This window comes from Cordyceps fumosorosea, assembly GCF_001636725.1.
Source record: "Cordyceps fumosorosea ARSEF 2679 chromosome Unknown scaffold_26, whole genome shotgun sequence".
Taxonomy (NCBI): Eukaryota; Fungi; Ascomycota; class Sordariomycetes; order Hypocreales; family Cordycipitaceae; genus Cordyceps; species Cordyceps fumosorosea.
The window spans coordinates 297,151-309,650 of record NW_017387326.1 but is presented as its reverse complement, the minus strand read 5'-3'; the positions used below and the strand labels follow the sequence as shown (position 1 = coordinate 309,650).

At 54.1% G+C, this 12,500-nt stretch overlaps 4 protein-coding genes across 4 annotated transcripts; 1 reads left to right on the top strand and 3 right to left on the bottom strand.

The window, feature by feature from the left end:
- Positions 1–665: 665 nt before the first annotated feature.
- ISF_08093 (Ankyrin repeat-containing domain protein) lies at positions 666–4,984 on the bottom strand (the record flags this gene model as incomplete). Its single annotated transcript, XM_018851696.1, has 8 exons — positions 666–815; positions 972–2,685; positions 2,743–3,391; positions 3,763–3,939; positions 3,987–4,179; positions 4,231–4,648; positions 4,707–4,818; positions 4,891–4,984. The coding sequence occupies 8 exons, from the start codon at positions 4,982–4,984 to the stop codon at positions 666–668; spliced, it is 3,507 nt and encodes a 1,168-aa protein (XP_018701182.1).
- Positions 4,985–5,374: 390 nt separating this feature from the next.
- ISF_08092 (lactam utilization protein lamB) lies at positions 5,375–6,325 on the bottom strand (the record flags this gene model as incomplete). Its single annotated transcript, XM_018851695.1, has 3 exons — positions 5,375–5,824; positions 5,884–6,156; positions 6,242–6,325. The coding sequence occupies 3 exons, from the start codon at positions 6,323–6,325 to the stop codon at positions 5,375–5,377; spliced, it is 807 nt and encodes a 268-aa protein (XP_018701181.1).
- Positions 6,326–7,897: 1,572 nt separating this feature from the next.
- Positions 7,898–9,205, top strand: ISF_08091 (Major facilitator superfamily domain, general substrate transporter; the record flags this gene model as incomplete). The annotated part of the gene is made up of 1 exon (XM_018851694.1): positions 7,898–9,205. The coding sequence occupies one exon, from the start codon at positions 7,898–7,900 to the stop codon at positions 9,203–9,205; it is 1,308 nt and encodes a 435-aa protein (XP_018701180.1).
- A 718-nt stretch (positions 9,206–9,923) lies between these two features.
- On the bottom strand, positions 9,924–11,974 carry ISF_08090 (Amidase; the record flags this gene model as incomplete). Its single annotated transcript, XM_018851693.1, has 5 exons — positions 9,924–10,039; positions 10,111–10,402; positions 10,507–10,694; positions 10,779–11,838; positions 11,942–11,974. The coding sequence occupies 5 exons, from the start codon at positions 11,972–11,974 to the stop codon at positions 9,924–9,926; spliced, it is 1,689 nt and encodes a 562-aa protein (XP_018701179.1).
- Between the last annotated feature and the right edge of the window lie 526 nt (positions 11,975–12,500).

The following is a 12,500-nucleotide window of genomic DNA, read 5'->3' as shown; positions in this document are numbered from 1 at the left end:
CCGGCCCCATGCGGGATGCCGACTTTCAAGCAGAAGCCTACGTCTTTTTCAAGTATGACATAGGTTTGGCCAGGATCTCCGATAAAGATGTCGACTTGTCTCGTCGTCGGCGACCCCCTTGCCGTCCACGGTGGTCAGCTCGGCCTTTGCGCTGTGGAAGCCCCGGCAGAGACGACAAGGACTGGTCGGGTAGATCCTTCGCGCCACATGACGGCGAGCGGCTGTTGTTGTGGGAAGAAGCCTCATGGCTGTTCCATTGCTTGTCAGACCTTGGCTAGACGCTGGAGTAGTCCATCATTGGTGCTTGCGCCTTGGAGCAGAGCTACGGAGTTACTTTCCATCTTACCATGTGGCATAGGGAGAATGATTGATCCCTCCGCATCCTGATACTCGTTTCCTGGTTAATAAAATCTACCCGTTTAGTAGTTGGGCCGGTGACGACCAGCGAATACTGGCGGTTGTATATTCTTTCCAATTATTCTTTCCAAAACCAACTCTTCTTGTTTACCCTCCTCTTACTCACAACGCCGGCTTTTTTATTCGCGCAACAAAGACGATAGATGGTCTAGTTGCCAGACGTCTCTTGCGACTCCCAAAGCGAGCGCTTGCGTCGCTGGGGATAACCAAATTACTACACTTGCCTGCCTGTGTCGTTGCCAACACTCTCACCTCATAAAACCACTCTTACAGAGGTGACCCGTGTGCAGAGGTGACCCTGTGATTAAGTCTTTCTTAATGCCTCGACCAGTCTTTCTCTTTCCCCACGCAGCCGGTGCGTTTTCAGATGGGACGACGCTGCCGAGGATAGCCAAATACTAGTTACTCTTTTTGATAATATAAGACTTGTCCATTCATTATCTCTTAATACTGTACTGTTTTTCCTTGGCATTTGCGCCTATACCTTTCGTGTCCCTCCCTTTTGTAATTTTAGAAGTTTTCGTAGAATGCGCCTCCAGCAGTCGATTTCTTACCTCTTCGCCCCGGGCGAAATCAAGAGCCGTCCTCCCATCTCTCGAAGGTGCATCGATATCTGCCCCAGCCGCAAGCAGCTCGTCCACCACATCCGCATACCCGGCGCTGGCTGCGATCTGCAAAGCTGTGCAGGTCTCGTCGCGAGTCGAGCTGGCATCGTTGACATCTGCCCCTGCGTTAAGCAGCAACTTCACTACGCCGAGGTGGCCGCGCTGAGATGCCGCTGTCAGAGCCGTCAGGCCATTCCACCTAGCGGCAACGATGTTCACTTCCGCGCCCGCAGCGAGCAGCCGTTCCACCACGCCAACATGGCCGCCTCTAGATGCCCCCTGTATTGCTGTTTGGCCGTTTTTAGAGGGAGCGGCGTTTACATCGGCGCCGGCGGCGAGCAGCCGCTCTACAGCCTCCAAGTAGCCATGGCTAGACGCCTCCTGCAGAGCCGTGTAGTGGTGAGACCCGGCCTTGTCGGCCTGGAGGTCGGCCCCAGCACCGAGAAGCCAGTCGATCATGTCAACATTTCCACCTCTAGATGCAGCCTGCAGAGCCGTGCCACATATCAATACGTGACTCTCCTCACTCCCGTCACACTCGAAGCTCACCTCAGCTCCAAAGTCAAGCAGCAACTCGGCTGCCCTGCGCTGTCCGAATACACACGCTATTTGGAACAAGTCATTGAGGCAGTACGAGGACCAATCTGCAGCCCTTAGCCAGATGGCCAGGTCCTCCGTGTTGTCGTCCACTACTAGACTCATCATCACATTCTTCACTGTAAAGCGGGCATGTTCATCACTACCACAGGCGTAGCGAGTGAGTGCGTAGTGCTGCCTTTCTATGCTCCACTGCATCAACTGGGTCACATCCTGCATCAGTGATCCAGGCCATGATATCTCGGCCGGGCTGGAGCCCCCAGACATTATCTGAAGCCACAGATCCCAAGTCACCGACTTTTTCTCGTGAAACCTGGTCGTGTGAGGGAACCAGTATTTCGCCGCGTATTTGAGAAACGGGTGGCTACTCTTGAGCTCTTCCATTTTTCTGTCCTCAGTCTTGATGCATCTCGCGACAACATTGGTCAGGTCCGCGTCTGCCATGGGCTTGTCACCGCCAAAGGCCAGCTTGGTCACGAGACCAGAGACATGTGCCATCTTCGGCTCTTGGCTGAGAACCGCGGCCGTGATGTCTGCTGGCTTCACATGAATGGGACGCTGTCGCCGGGCGATGGATTTTGTAAAATCACTAAAGCTTAGGTACGTCACGCAGATCTCGCCGGCGAAATGGTCTGCCTCAGCAACATTAGCGTGAAATTTGGACAGTTGAGGCGATGTGGCTTCGCCGGTTATGAAGTCACGGATGCTGGCATGAGCAAACTGGACTTGAATGGGTTCCTCTTCTGTGAGGTGAAGCAGATTCTCGGACCACACAACGATTCGGTTTATGTTTTGGGGAATACGCTCCCGTCTCCAGCTCTTTTGTCCTATCTCGATCGAGATAGCTTCGCGTAGCTCATCCAGTGTCAGGGGTCGTCTCGCTACTGCTACCCATTGAAATGCCTTCTGTACGAGCTCTGGGTGCCGCGATCGAGACAAGATACGCCAAAGTGCTCGCGCAAAGGTTTCTTCCAAGTTCTTTGGTAATCTGCGCAAGGATTGTCGAACTTCGTCATCGCAATTTGCAGCGCAAATCTCGTCGATAAGAAAAGTAACCCAAAGAAACCTAGACGAAATTCATTAGTGCAAAAGATTTTTAATGAAGCCAGCCACAGGCACTCACATCCCGTCTGCGTGCAGAGTCAGGGCGTCATTCACTTCCGCCAACAGCTCGGTATCCCCGAATGCCAGCTCTTCTCTTTGCAGTCGTTCTTGGATAGACTGTTCGACATAACTGCGAATGTCGGCCGTGAGGCAGTCGCCTGCCATGGAAATTCGCTGCATGTTGAGAGATCCACCTCCAAGATCCAAGTGAACGCTGTCGCGACTCGAGAGGAATACTCGTAAATTTGATGCGGCAGTGGCAAAGAGCGACAGTGCATGTAATATTTCTCGTCTTTCAACCGTCTCGCATTCATCAAGGCCATCGATTATAATGTAAAAGGTTGTTGGTTGCTGGACTATTTCTCGAAGCAAGTCAATCCATGTGTCGAGCTTGATGAAGATGGCGCGGTCTAGTCGGCAGAGTTCGTTGTAAACGTACTCTGGCATCGCTTTAGGGTCAATGAATTGCCGTATCAACGATCGGATCATTGTTTCGGCTTCAAGGGATTCGGATTTACCACGTTCCACGAAGAAGAACGAGGCTTGTTCGTCACGGCCCTTATTCCGGAAGATATGATTGACAACATTTGAACTACCACGTCTTAGTGAACATTGAAACACGGGGCAAAGGCGAAATACAAACCACAAGACGCTCTTTCCCGACCCAACTAGGCAAAATTAGCCATGAGTCCTGGTTGATTTGATGTGACGTACTTTTCCCTGAGCACCACAGCAACGGTGGCGCACTTCCTTGGTGCCATGATTGGAACTCGGGTAGGGTAAAGATCCAGTCCGCCGTCCCATGTTGACGTTTTTTACAGGCTTCCCTGAACGGCGTGAGAAAGTCATGGGAAGAGAGCCATTCAAGAAGTCGCTGCCTTTCCTCTCCTTGTTTCGCTGTCAGCTTGTAACTAGCAGCTGGCCAAGTCCCAGGAAAAATACCCACTGCTTCTTCGGGCTGATTGCTGCATTTGCATGTTCTTTATCTCACCAACATCTTTCTCCACCCTCGGGATGAATTTCCGCAGCATGGACCGACTTTGAGATGCAACTTTTCTTTCTTTACCCTGGAGCGCCTCATCGTCGCGTTGCGCGCGTGCTGCGGCCAAGAATATCTCCTCCTTTACGTCCGCGCCCTTTGTCTGAATGCTCTGCATGTCTGCCTTCATCTCATCCTGGAAGGACTGAAAAATGGCCTTCTTCAGCAGCTGCGTCCCTGCAGCATGTCAGCAGCGATTACAGGAAAGACAAAGGTCATCGTACACGATCGTTGGAGCACTTCAACCACGTGCTTGCAACAACGGATGATGGCCGCGTGAAAGTCGCAAAGGGCAGTTTGAAGTCTTGTAGATGTAGGGTACAGTGCCTGATACTCGGCAAAGAGCGGACACTGATTCTTGACCGTCATGAAAAGGCTAGAGAGAGCCTCAAAGTATGACGTGAAGTTGACCGCAATCTACAATCGTCAGCGCATGTGCAAGCAAGCATTCGTGTACACAATACCGACAAGCATGGTCATCTTGAAACTTCCCCAGACCAGAGCGGCAATCTCTGGGTGCGACGCGACAAACGTCTCGACCACACTGGAAAACGTCTGTACACACCGAAGGACGGAATAGAAGCGACTTGCGACACCAGGACGGACTGCCCGGTTCTCATGGTCAAGCTGCGACATGAAGATGAAGACGGTGTCGGCATCGCAAATCGCACCAAGTTGGCTCAGCTTACGGCGTTGCTGGTCTGTCAGGATACCCCGGAAGTCGTCGACTGCTTGCTGTAGCGCCGCTTGCGGGTCAGGCGAGGCGCTCCCGGCGGCGGAGGGCAGCACGGCGAGATCCATCCCGTCTGAGGCTTTCGAATGGTTCGCGATTTTGTCAAAATGACACGTCTTCGCGAACTTGCATCGTGCGGGGTAGCCTTGCTGACTACAAATGAACAAAGTAGGCCGGGCAAGGTGCTCCGGGTACGGATAAGGTACGGTACCTTATACATAGAAGCGCAGGCAGCGGCCAGCTTCGCGACGCAACTGCAGGGATACACCGATCGGGAAAGAGGGGTGCAGCAAGCTTACCACCACCACCAGAAGCAAGAGTAGCTTTAGGGTATGTTAGTAGAGGGAGTCGATAAGCATCCCTCTAGCAGGCTCTCCAGGATCCAGCAAGATGACCATGGCCGAACAGGCGGCCGCCCGGGTACGCCGGCGGGAAGCCGGCCCGTCCATCGTCTGCATCTCCGCTGGCGGCGGGGATCGAGGGGAGCATGGGGGTAGCGCTGAGGCGTGCAGAGAAGAATGATGTGGTGAATGTGAGATGTGTGCGGGGGCGCAGCGCGAATTGTTACGACGTGCTGATTGTCAACTCGGACGAAGCGTGAGCGCGAAGGAGAGTCTATATGGGCGACAATGTGTTAAATGATAGTAATTGTATCTAAATGTATCCTTTATACGCGACATAGGACGCCTAGGGGGGAGTGTAGGATTGGTTGACCAAAACAGTCTTCATATTTTTTATAAATGGCCAGAGGCGCAACGACCTCCCTGTCCTCTTCCCTTGGCGAGATGCGTCCAGTCTCGCGCTGCTCCCCCCCCCTTCCCCAATGCCGGTTTCTTGACACTCGGTCCATACCACACAGCGTCGGTATTGAGGACCCATTCATAGCAGCCCTCTCTCCTCGTTAAACTTCTTCACCACACCGCGGACCACATCCGCCACCTGCGCGGCACCGGGCGTATCGCTGTGGATGCAGAGGCTGAGCGGGGCGGAGCCGAGCCCGAGGTCGACCAGCCGGTCCTCGGCGCCGTGGCACGGGATCTTGCCGCTGCGCAGGACGCGCTCGACGCGGCGGGCCAGGGCGCGCAGGTCGGGCGCGTCGTGGGTTCGCGAGATGATGCACGCGCCGTCCTGGTCGTACTCGAGGTCGGCGATGATTTCCTGCACAAAGGGGATGCCCATGTCGCGGCACGTCGTCTCCATGAAGGTGCCGGCGGCGCCGATCATGGGCACGGGCACGCCGTCTGCGGATGTGAAGCGTTTGGAGGCGGCACAGACGGCTTTGCAGATGACCTCGTCTTTGCACATGACACCGTAGAGGGCTCCGTGTGGCTGGCAATGATGGTTAAAAAAAGAGAGAAGCAAAAGGTGATTGAGGTACCAAAACTTACACTGACATGAGAGAGGGGAATCCCTTCAATATCGAGAAAGGCCTTGAGGGCGCCAATCTGGTAAATGACCATGTTCTCGCACTCCTTGGGGTCCATCTTCATCTCGCGCCGGCCAAAGCCCTGCAGGTCTGGAAAGGAGGGGTGGGCGCCGATGCGAATGCCGTGCGTCTTGGCGGCGCGGATAGTATTGTACATGACCATTGGGTCGCCGGCGTGGAAGCCGCAAGCGATGGAGCAGGAGTTGATGTGCGGCATGATGGCCGTATCGTCGCCCTACCCGATGTATCAGCCGGCCTGTCAACAACACCACTGCAATGTCCTTTGAAGGGAATGGGAGGTGTTCATATGCTTGCCATACCATGGTCCAGTTGCCAAACGCCTCCCCCATGTCACAGTGAATCTCAATCGGCTTTGAGGCCCACGGTAACTTGGTGTCTGCCATGGCTGACGGCAAGTGTTTGATGGGCTCACAAGATGAGGAGGCAAGTTGGGTAAGTCGTGGCAAGTGCGACGATGATGATAGCCCTGGACTCTTACTCAGGGACCAGAGTCGTTTACAGACGGGACAAGAGAGCGCGTGCAATGTGGGCAAGAGGGACGGTGTCACGGATAGCGATAGCATGTAGGTTGGTTCTAGGTTGGTCTCGAATCGGCTACATTATATTATACCTCTGTTTGGACAAGATATGTAGACCCGATAACGCTCAGGTACGTACTCAATTTTAATAAATGGCTGCATAAATTGCACAGTTGAAGGATCATCGCCCTTGTCTGGTTTCTGTGAAGGATTGGTCGAGACGAGGCGGCATGAGTAGATTGGACGATCGCCCCGGGGTTCCGAGTGCTAATGCACTCATTCTGGGAGGGGTCGTCGTAGAGATTGCCTGATCTGGATATACCAGTTAAATATTAACGCCACGGGGCGGGCTGTTGTTGTGTTGCATTAGCAGGGGGCTGGAGCTGAAGCTGAAATGCCATTATACTAATTAAGTGTGCAGGTTAAGTTTAATATCTGTCTGTGGCTGGTAATCGTGGAGCCGACTAATCCCTTTAGGGAGCATCCGTCAAAATGAGGTCCTCCCCAAAAGGGGGATAGCTTCAAGATTGATAGCTCGCCGGGAAGTTTCGTCTTGCACCCAGCGACCTGTGTATGTAGTTATCTACATACATACCTAGCTACCTAGCTACCTACATAGCTACCTACATACATCCATAGCTACTGTACCTACATAGCTACCTAATCGGCTGTTTGCTTTAGTTACTTTGTTTGCTCTGTGCGGCTCCACAACACCATTGGATTTAGCATCATCATCATGTCCAACGGTTTTTGCCCTCCCTCCCACCTCCCCTCCCTCTGTCTGTGGGTGGCGTTTGGCTCAGGGAACATGACCGTTGGCCCACCTGTTGGTTATTCCTTCGTGGCTTCGTCGGCGAGATGGATGGCGATCCCCTCCGCCACCCCCGCGGCAATGAAGGTCTTCATGACAGGCCTAACTACCGAACTGTGACCATTGGGGACCCTTGGGGTAGCTTGGCCACTAAAGTCTCCCTTGTTGGATGCATCCCTAAATGTCTTTTTTTATTTGACAAGGCTGTGCCGTCCGTTTTGGATTCAACAATGAGGCGTCAATATCGATTCACCCTCTCCGAGACCGCTCCTCATGTCACAACATCACCGCGTGGCCTCCCCTCCGCTGGACCGGTCCCTGCGACGATTTCTTTTGAGGCTTGGGGCACGAGACAAGTGCCATGAAATTATCTGTTATCTGTCCGAGTGAGTGTGGCTGCTGTATAAAGAGACGTGCAAATACCAAAAACAGGCGACGAAGAGTTCACACAGGTCGCTTGACAGCTCTCAGGCTTGTTCTCCTTACCGGATGTCTTCACTTTGAAACTTTTTCTTCTTTCAAATCTTCTTTTTTCAGAAAATTATATCCATTACCGGCCACCCTGTCATCTCACACATACACACATACACACATACACACATCCAGCCTCAATGACGGAACCCAAAATGGCATCCCTCAAATTCTCTCGTCGCCTCACCTTCAACCAGAACCTCATCTCTGGTGCGGTCCTCTTCTTCACCGTCGGCGTCTACCTCGCCGTCCTCGGCCTCGGCGCGGGAGGTGGCAAGCCCTCCTCCCAGCGCGTCAGCGATATCTCCAATAGCTCCCTCTACGGCATCTACGCCGTCTTCGGCTTCTTCACCGGCGCCATCATGAACAAGCTCGGCCCTCGCCTCACCATGACCATCGGCGTGGCCGGCTACCCGATCTACGTCGCCGGCCTCTTCTACTACGACCGCACCGGCCACGACTGGTTCCCCATCCTCGGCGGCATCCTCCTCGGCCTCTCCGCCCCCATGCTCTGGAGCACCTCGGGCTTCATCCAGTGGGCCTATGCCACCGAGCTTGAAAAGGGCAAGTACATTGCCATCCAGTACTTTATCAACCAGGTCGGCAGCGTCGTCGGGTCCCTCGTCGCCTTTGGCATCATCCTCGGCAGCAGCAACGGCAAAACCGCCACCTCCATCACCAGCGACGGCTCCCCCACCAGTGTTTACATTGTCATGATTGTCCTCATCTGCCTCGCCTTCCCCCTGACCATCTTCGGCCTCGTCGACCCCAAGACGGTCCGCCGCGCCGACGGCACCCCCGTCGCCGTCTTCCACAACCTCTCCCTCGGGCAGGAGATGCGCGGCGTCGTCGCCGTCCTGCGCGACTACCGCGTGCTCGCCATGCTGCCCGTCATCTTCAGCTGCGAGCTCGCCCTCGGCATCCTGCCCTCCGTCAACGGCCGCTACTTCAACCTGCGCACCCGGTCCATGAACAACGTCATCTTCTACCTCGTCCAGCTCCCCGCCTCCGTCGGCTGCGCCTATCTGACCGACCGATCGCCCTTTCGCCGCCGCCGCGATCGCGGGTACCTCTCCGTCAGCATCCTCGGCGCCTTTGTCTTCGCCGGCTGGATCGCCCTGCTGGCTTGGGTCTGCACCTCCTCCACCTGGGCCTCGCCGCCGGAGGGAGGCGTCGACTGGACCGACTCCTCCAACTTCCGCGGGCCCTTTGTTCTCTATCTCCTCTTTGGCATCGTCTACGGCTCCCACCAGCAGATTGGCATGTGGGTCATGGGCACCTTTACCAACGAGCCAACCGTCCTTGCCGTGTACGGCGGCCTCTGGAAAGGTGTCGCTGCCGGCGGCGTGGCGGTTCAGTTTGGAATGGGAGCCGCCAAAGTATCTTATGAGTACGCCTCGATTCCCTTTTGTCCGTCCAGATTGAAACGGCCATTCAAGTTTTGTGCTAATCTGTTGCAATAAAATAATAGAGCCCAAATATCGTTTGCCCTTGCACTGCAGGTCATCTCCATCCCGATCATGCTTCTGCTCCTAACCCGGACCAGCGAGACAAACTACAACAAAGAAGGTAGGCCTCTTTTAGTGCCGATGCGATTGCTGCCGAGAACAAATGCTAACGAGGTACATGCAGATAATGTGATTGCTCCTCACTATGCGGAAACGGCGAGTGTGAGCTCAAAGGCTCCAGAAGTCATGGTAGAAGAAACCAAGTCCACTTGAGCTTTTGGTCAAGACTAGGTTGTCTAATGAGATTCTTTGCGCGCATTCGAAAGGTGAAAAGTAGTGAGCTGTGATGGTTTGAGGAAGAGTTGTTTACGCTGTGTATAGACGTACATATACAGTTCTTTTATGTTGATCTAGTCTGTAGTTTGATAGGAATAGCGTTTGAGCAACAGCTGGTACCGCACAAGAATCAGGCCATAGAGTGACTATTAATTTTTTTCTCAACAACTCATGCTGAGCTTGTGAATGGTGGAAACCTTTCAGTGCAAAACATTTCAAGGACGCATATTATACATCAACATATATCACCACTGTTGATAGGCTCCAAAGCGAGCTACATAGATTTCTTTCTTTTTGCGACTAATATATATATATATATATATACTTACATATATACATTATTTATATGAAAAGAAAAACAAGTGTTAATTGGTTAATTGGCATGGGAGGGATATTTCTAAGCATTGACCAGGCGGTCAATTACGCCCATCGTTCCGACAACGGCTTCATCCTCATGCGTCAATCCGACGACCTGAATGGCCACTGGCATTCCCAAGTATGCGCTATTGTCCCCTATTTTCACATACGGTTAACTTCTAAAAGAAATTGAGGCAACATTGTGACGTGGGGAAAAAAAAACTCACAAAGCTCAGCATTCTTCCGGTCCAGCTCACTGACTGGCTGATACCCGTCCGGATAGGCGTCGCCGGCTAGCACCTCGCCCGCGGGAAGCACGCCGCTCGGGAAGTCGAGGAGATTCCAGAGGGCGCCGTATCCCCACCAGGGCTTGACGTCGTGAGGGGTGGCGAGGATGGGTGCGGCCGGGCAGATGAGCACGTCCATGGGCTTCTCCTCGGATGTGCTGCTGCTGTGCTTGGCCGTCTCGGCCCAGCGTTGAAGATATTCCGAGCGATACTGGTCGCGTGCAATGTTGAGCTAAGAAAGGAAAAGGGGGAGTGTGTTAACTTGGTTTTTTTTTTTTCCCTTTTCTCTTCTTTGTTTTCGAGTTATGTTGCTTTACAAGTTATGGTCACTCTTACCTTCCAAATCTCGTGAACGGAGCGCTCCCGGACAATGGGATCGTGGATGAGCTCGCTTGCGCAGGGAAGCATTTCCTCTTGTCCTGCCTCGAGGGTGCTCTTAATGTCCTTGCCGCCGTCGGTGAAGTAGAGAGGCAGTAGAATCTCATCCCAGGCGCGCTTGTGGTCATATGGCTCAAAGTCAAAGACTAAGCAGAAAGTAAGCTTTCCATTACACCAATCACAGCTTGCACTCTTGCCAAGAAACCATAAAGATTTTTTCTTCTTCTTACCTTGATGTCCAGCTTGTCGTAGCTTCTCCGCCGTCTCGTCCAAGACTCTCGTGATGCACGGATGAGGCATGACGACCTCATCCCACCTCATGACCCCAACCTTGAGCTTCTCCTGGCCCCCCGCTAGGGGGTCGCTGCTGCTCTCCAGCCGGGACCTCCACGGCATGGCCAGCAGCGGCTCGCGCAGCCAGGGCCTCGCGTCGGCCGTGATCTGCATGAAGAGATCCAGGTCGCGCACGCTGCAGGCAATCGGCCCCGCGACGGCGGTGATGGACTCGGCGCCCAAGTTGGTGCACTCCCAGCCGCCGGTGGGCACGCGCTTGCCGGAGGGCTTGAAGCCGTACACGCCGTTGAAGGCGGCGGGCACGCGAATCGAGCCGCCAATGTCGGAGCCGATGCCCAAGGGGGAGCCGCGCTGGGCGACGAGGGCGGCCTCGCCCCCACTGGAGCCGCCGGCACCGAGCTTCAGGTTCCGCGGGTTGAGGGTCCGGCCGTAGATGTTGCTCACCGTCTCGAGCACCATCATGCACTGCGGGTTGTTGGTCTTGGCGTACAGCACGGCGCCCGCGCGGCGCATGATGTCCACGATGTGCGCGTCCCGGTCCTTGGCCTCCTTGGTGGTGCTGCCGTTCTTGGCGTAGGCGATGTAGCCGGCTGTGGTCGGGTGGCCGCGGACGTTGTAGTGGTCCTTGACGGAGACGGGCACGCCGTGGAGGGGGCCGACTGGCCGGCCGGTCGCGTCGAGGATCTCGTCCAGCTCGCGGGCCCGCGCCAGGGCCTCGTGGAAGAAGACCTCGGTCAGACAGTTGGTCAGCTGCTGGGCGATGGCGGCGCGGTGGCAGAAGGCGTCGGCGACGGCGACGCAGGACAGCGTGCGCTGCCGGATGCGGGCGGCCAGCTCGGTCGCGTCCAGGGCGGTGATGTCACGCTCGCTTGGGGTCAGCGCGGGCAGCGCGGCGTTTATGACTTGGGGGTTGGCCGCCTGCTTCAGTTCCTGCACCTGCGCCGAGGGGAGCAGCCACTCGGTTGGGATGGCGGCGTCTCGGGATGCCTGATAGTACTGTGAATGGATCAGAAAAAAAATAAGAAAAGGAAGAGAAAAAAAAAAGAGAGACCGAGAGCGAGAGAATGGTGGTTGCTGCCTCTGGGGATAGGGAACAAACCTCAGCAATTGGTTTCCATGGAGGGTTTGCCATGTTGTCTTTCTTGGTGATGCGATGATGCAAAGACTGACTCAAGTGGTGTTGAAAAAGTCAAAGGTACTGTAAGTACAATGTAAACAAAGATGCTGAAGGAAATGAATTGGCGATTTGAGGTAAAAGATGTTGTTTTTTATTTTGAACTCGCAATAGCATACAAACCCCGGATCCGATACATACAAACCCCGGATTTGGTTACATACAAACCGACACATAGCTACCATAGATACATAGATACATAGTTACATAGATATAAGATTAGGGGAGCAAGATTGGCCGATTGTCGGCGGTGGCGCATCCATTCCTCCATTAACCCGCCAACTACGGATAATAGCTGTTTTACTTTGTCATCCTTTGAATCCTGTGACAATTGTTCAACAGGAGAGAAGGCGTCACCTGGCTTCTCTTGTCGTCAAGGCACCCCATTTTTGGGTAAAAGAAATCAACAGAATGCCAAGACGGATGAACGGAAGCATTACTAGCCGATTCCCTCTTTTCTTTTTAATTGTTGAATTATTTTAAT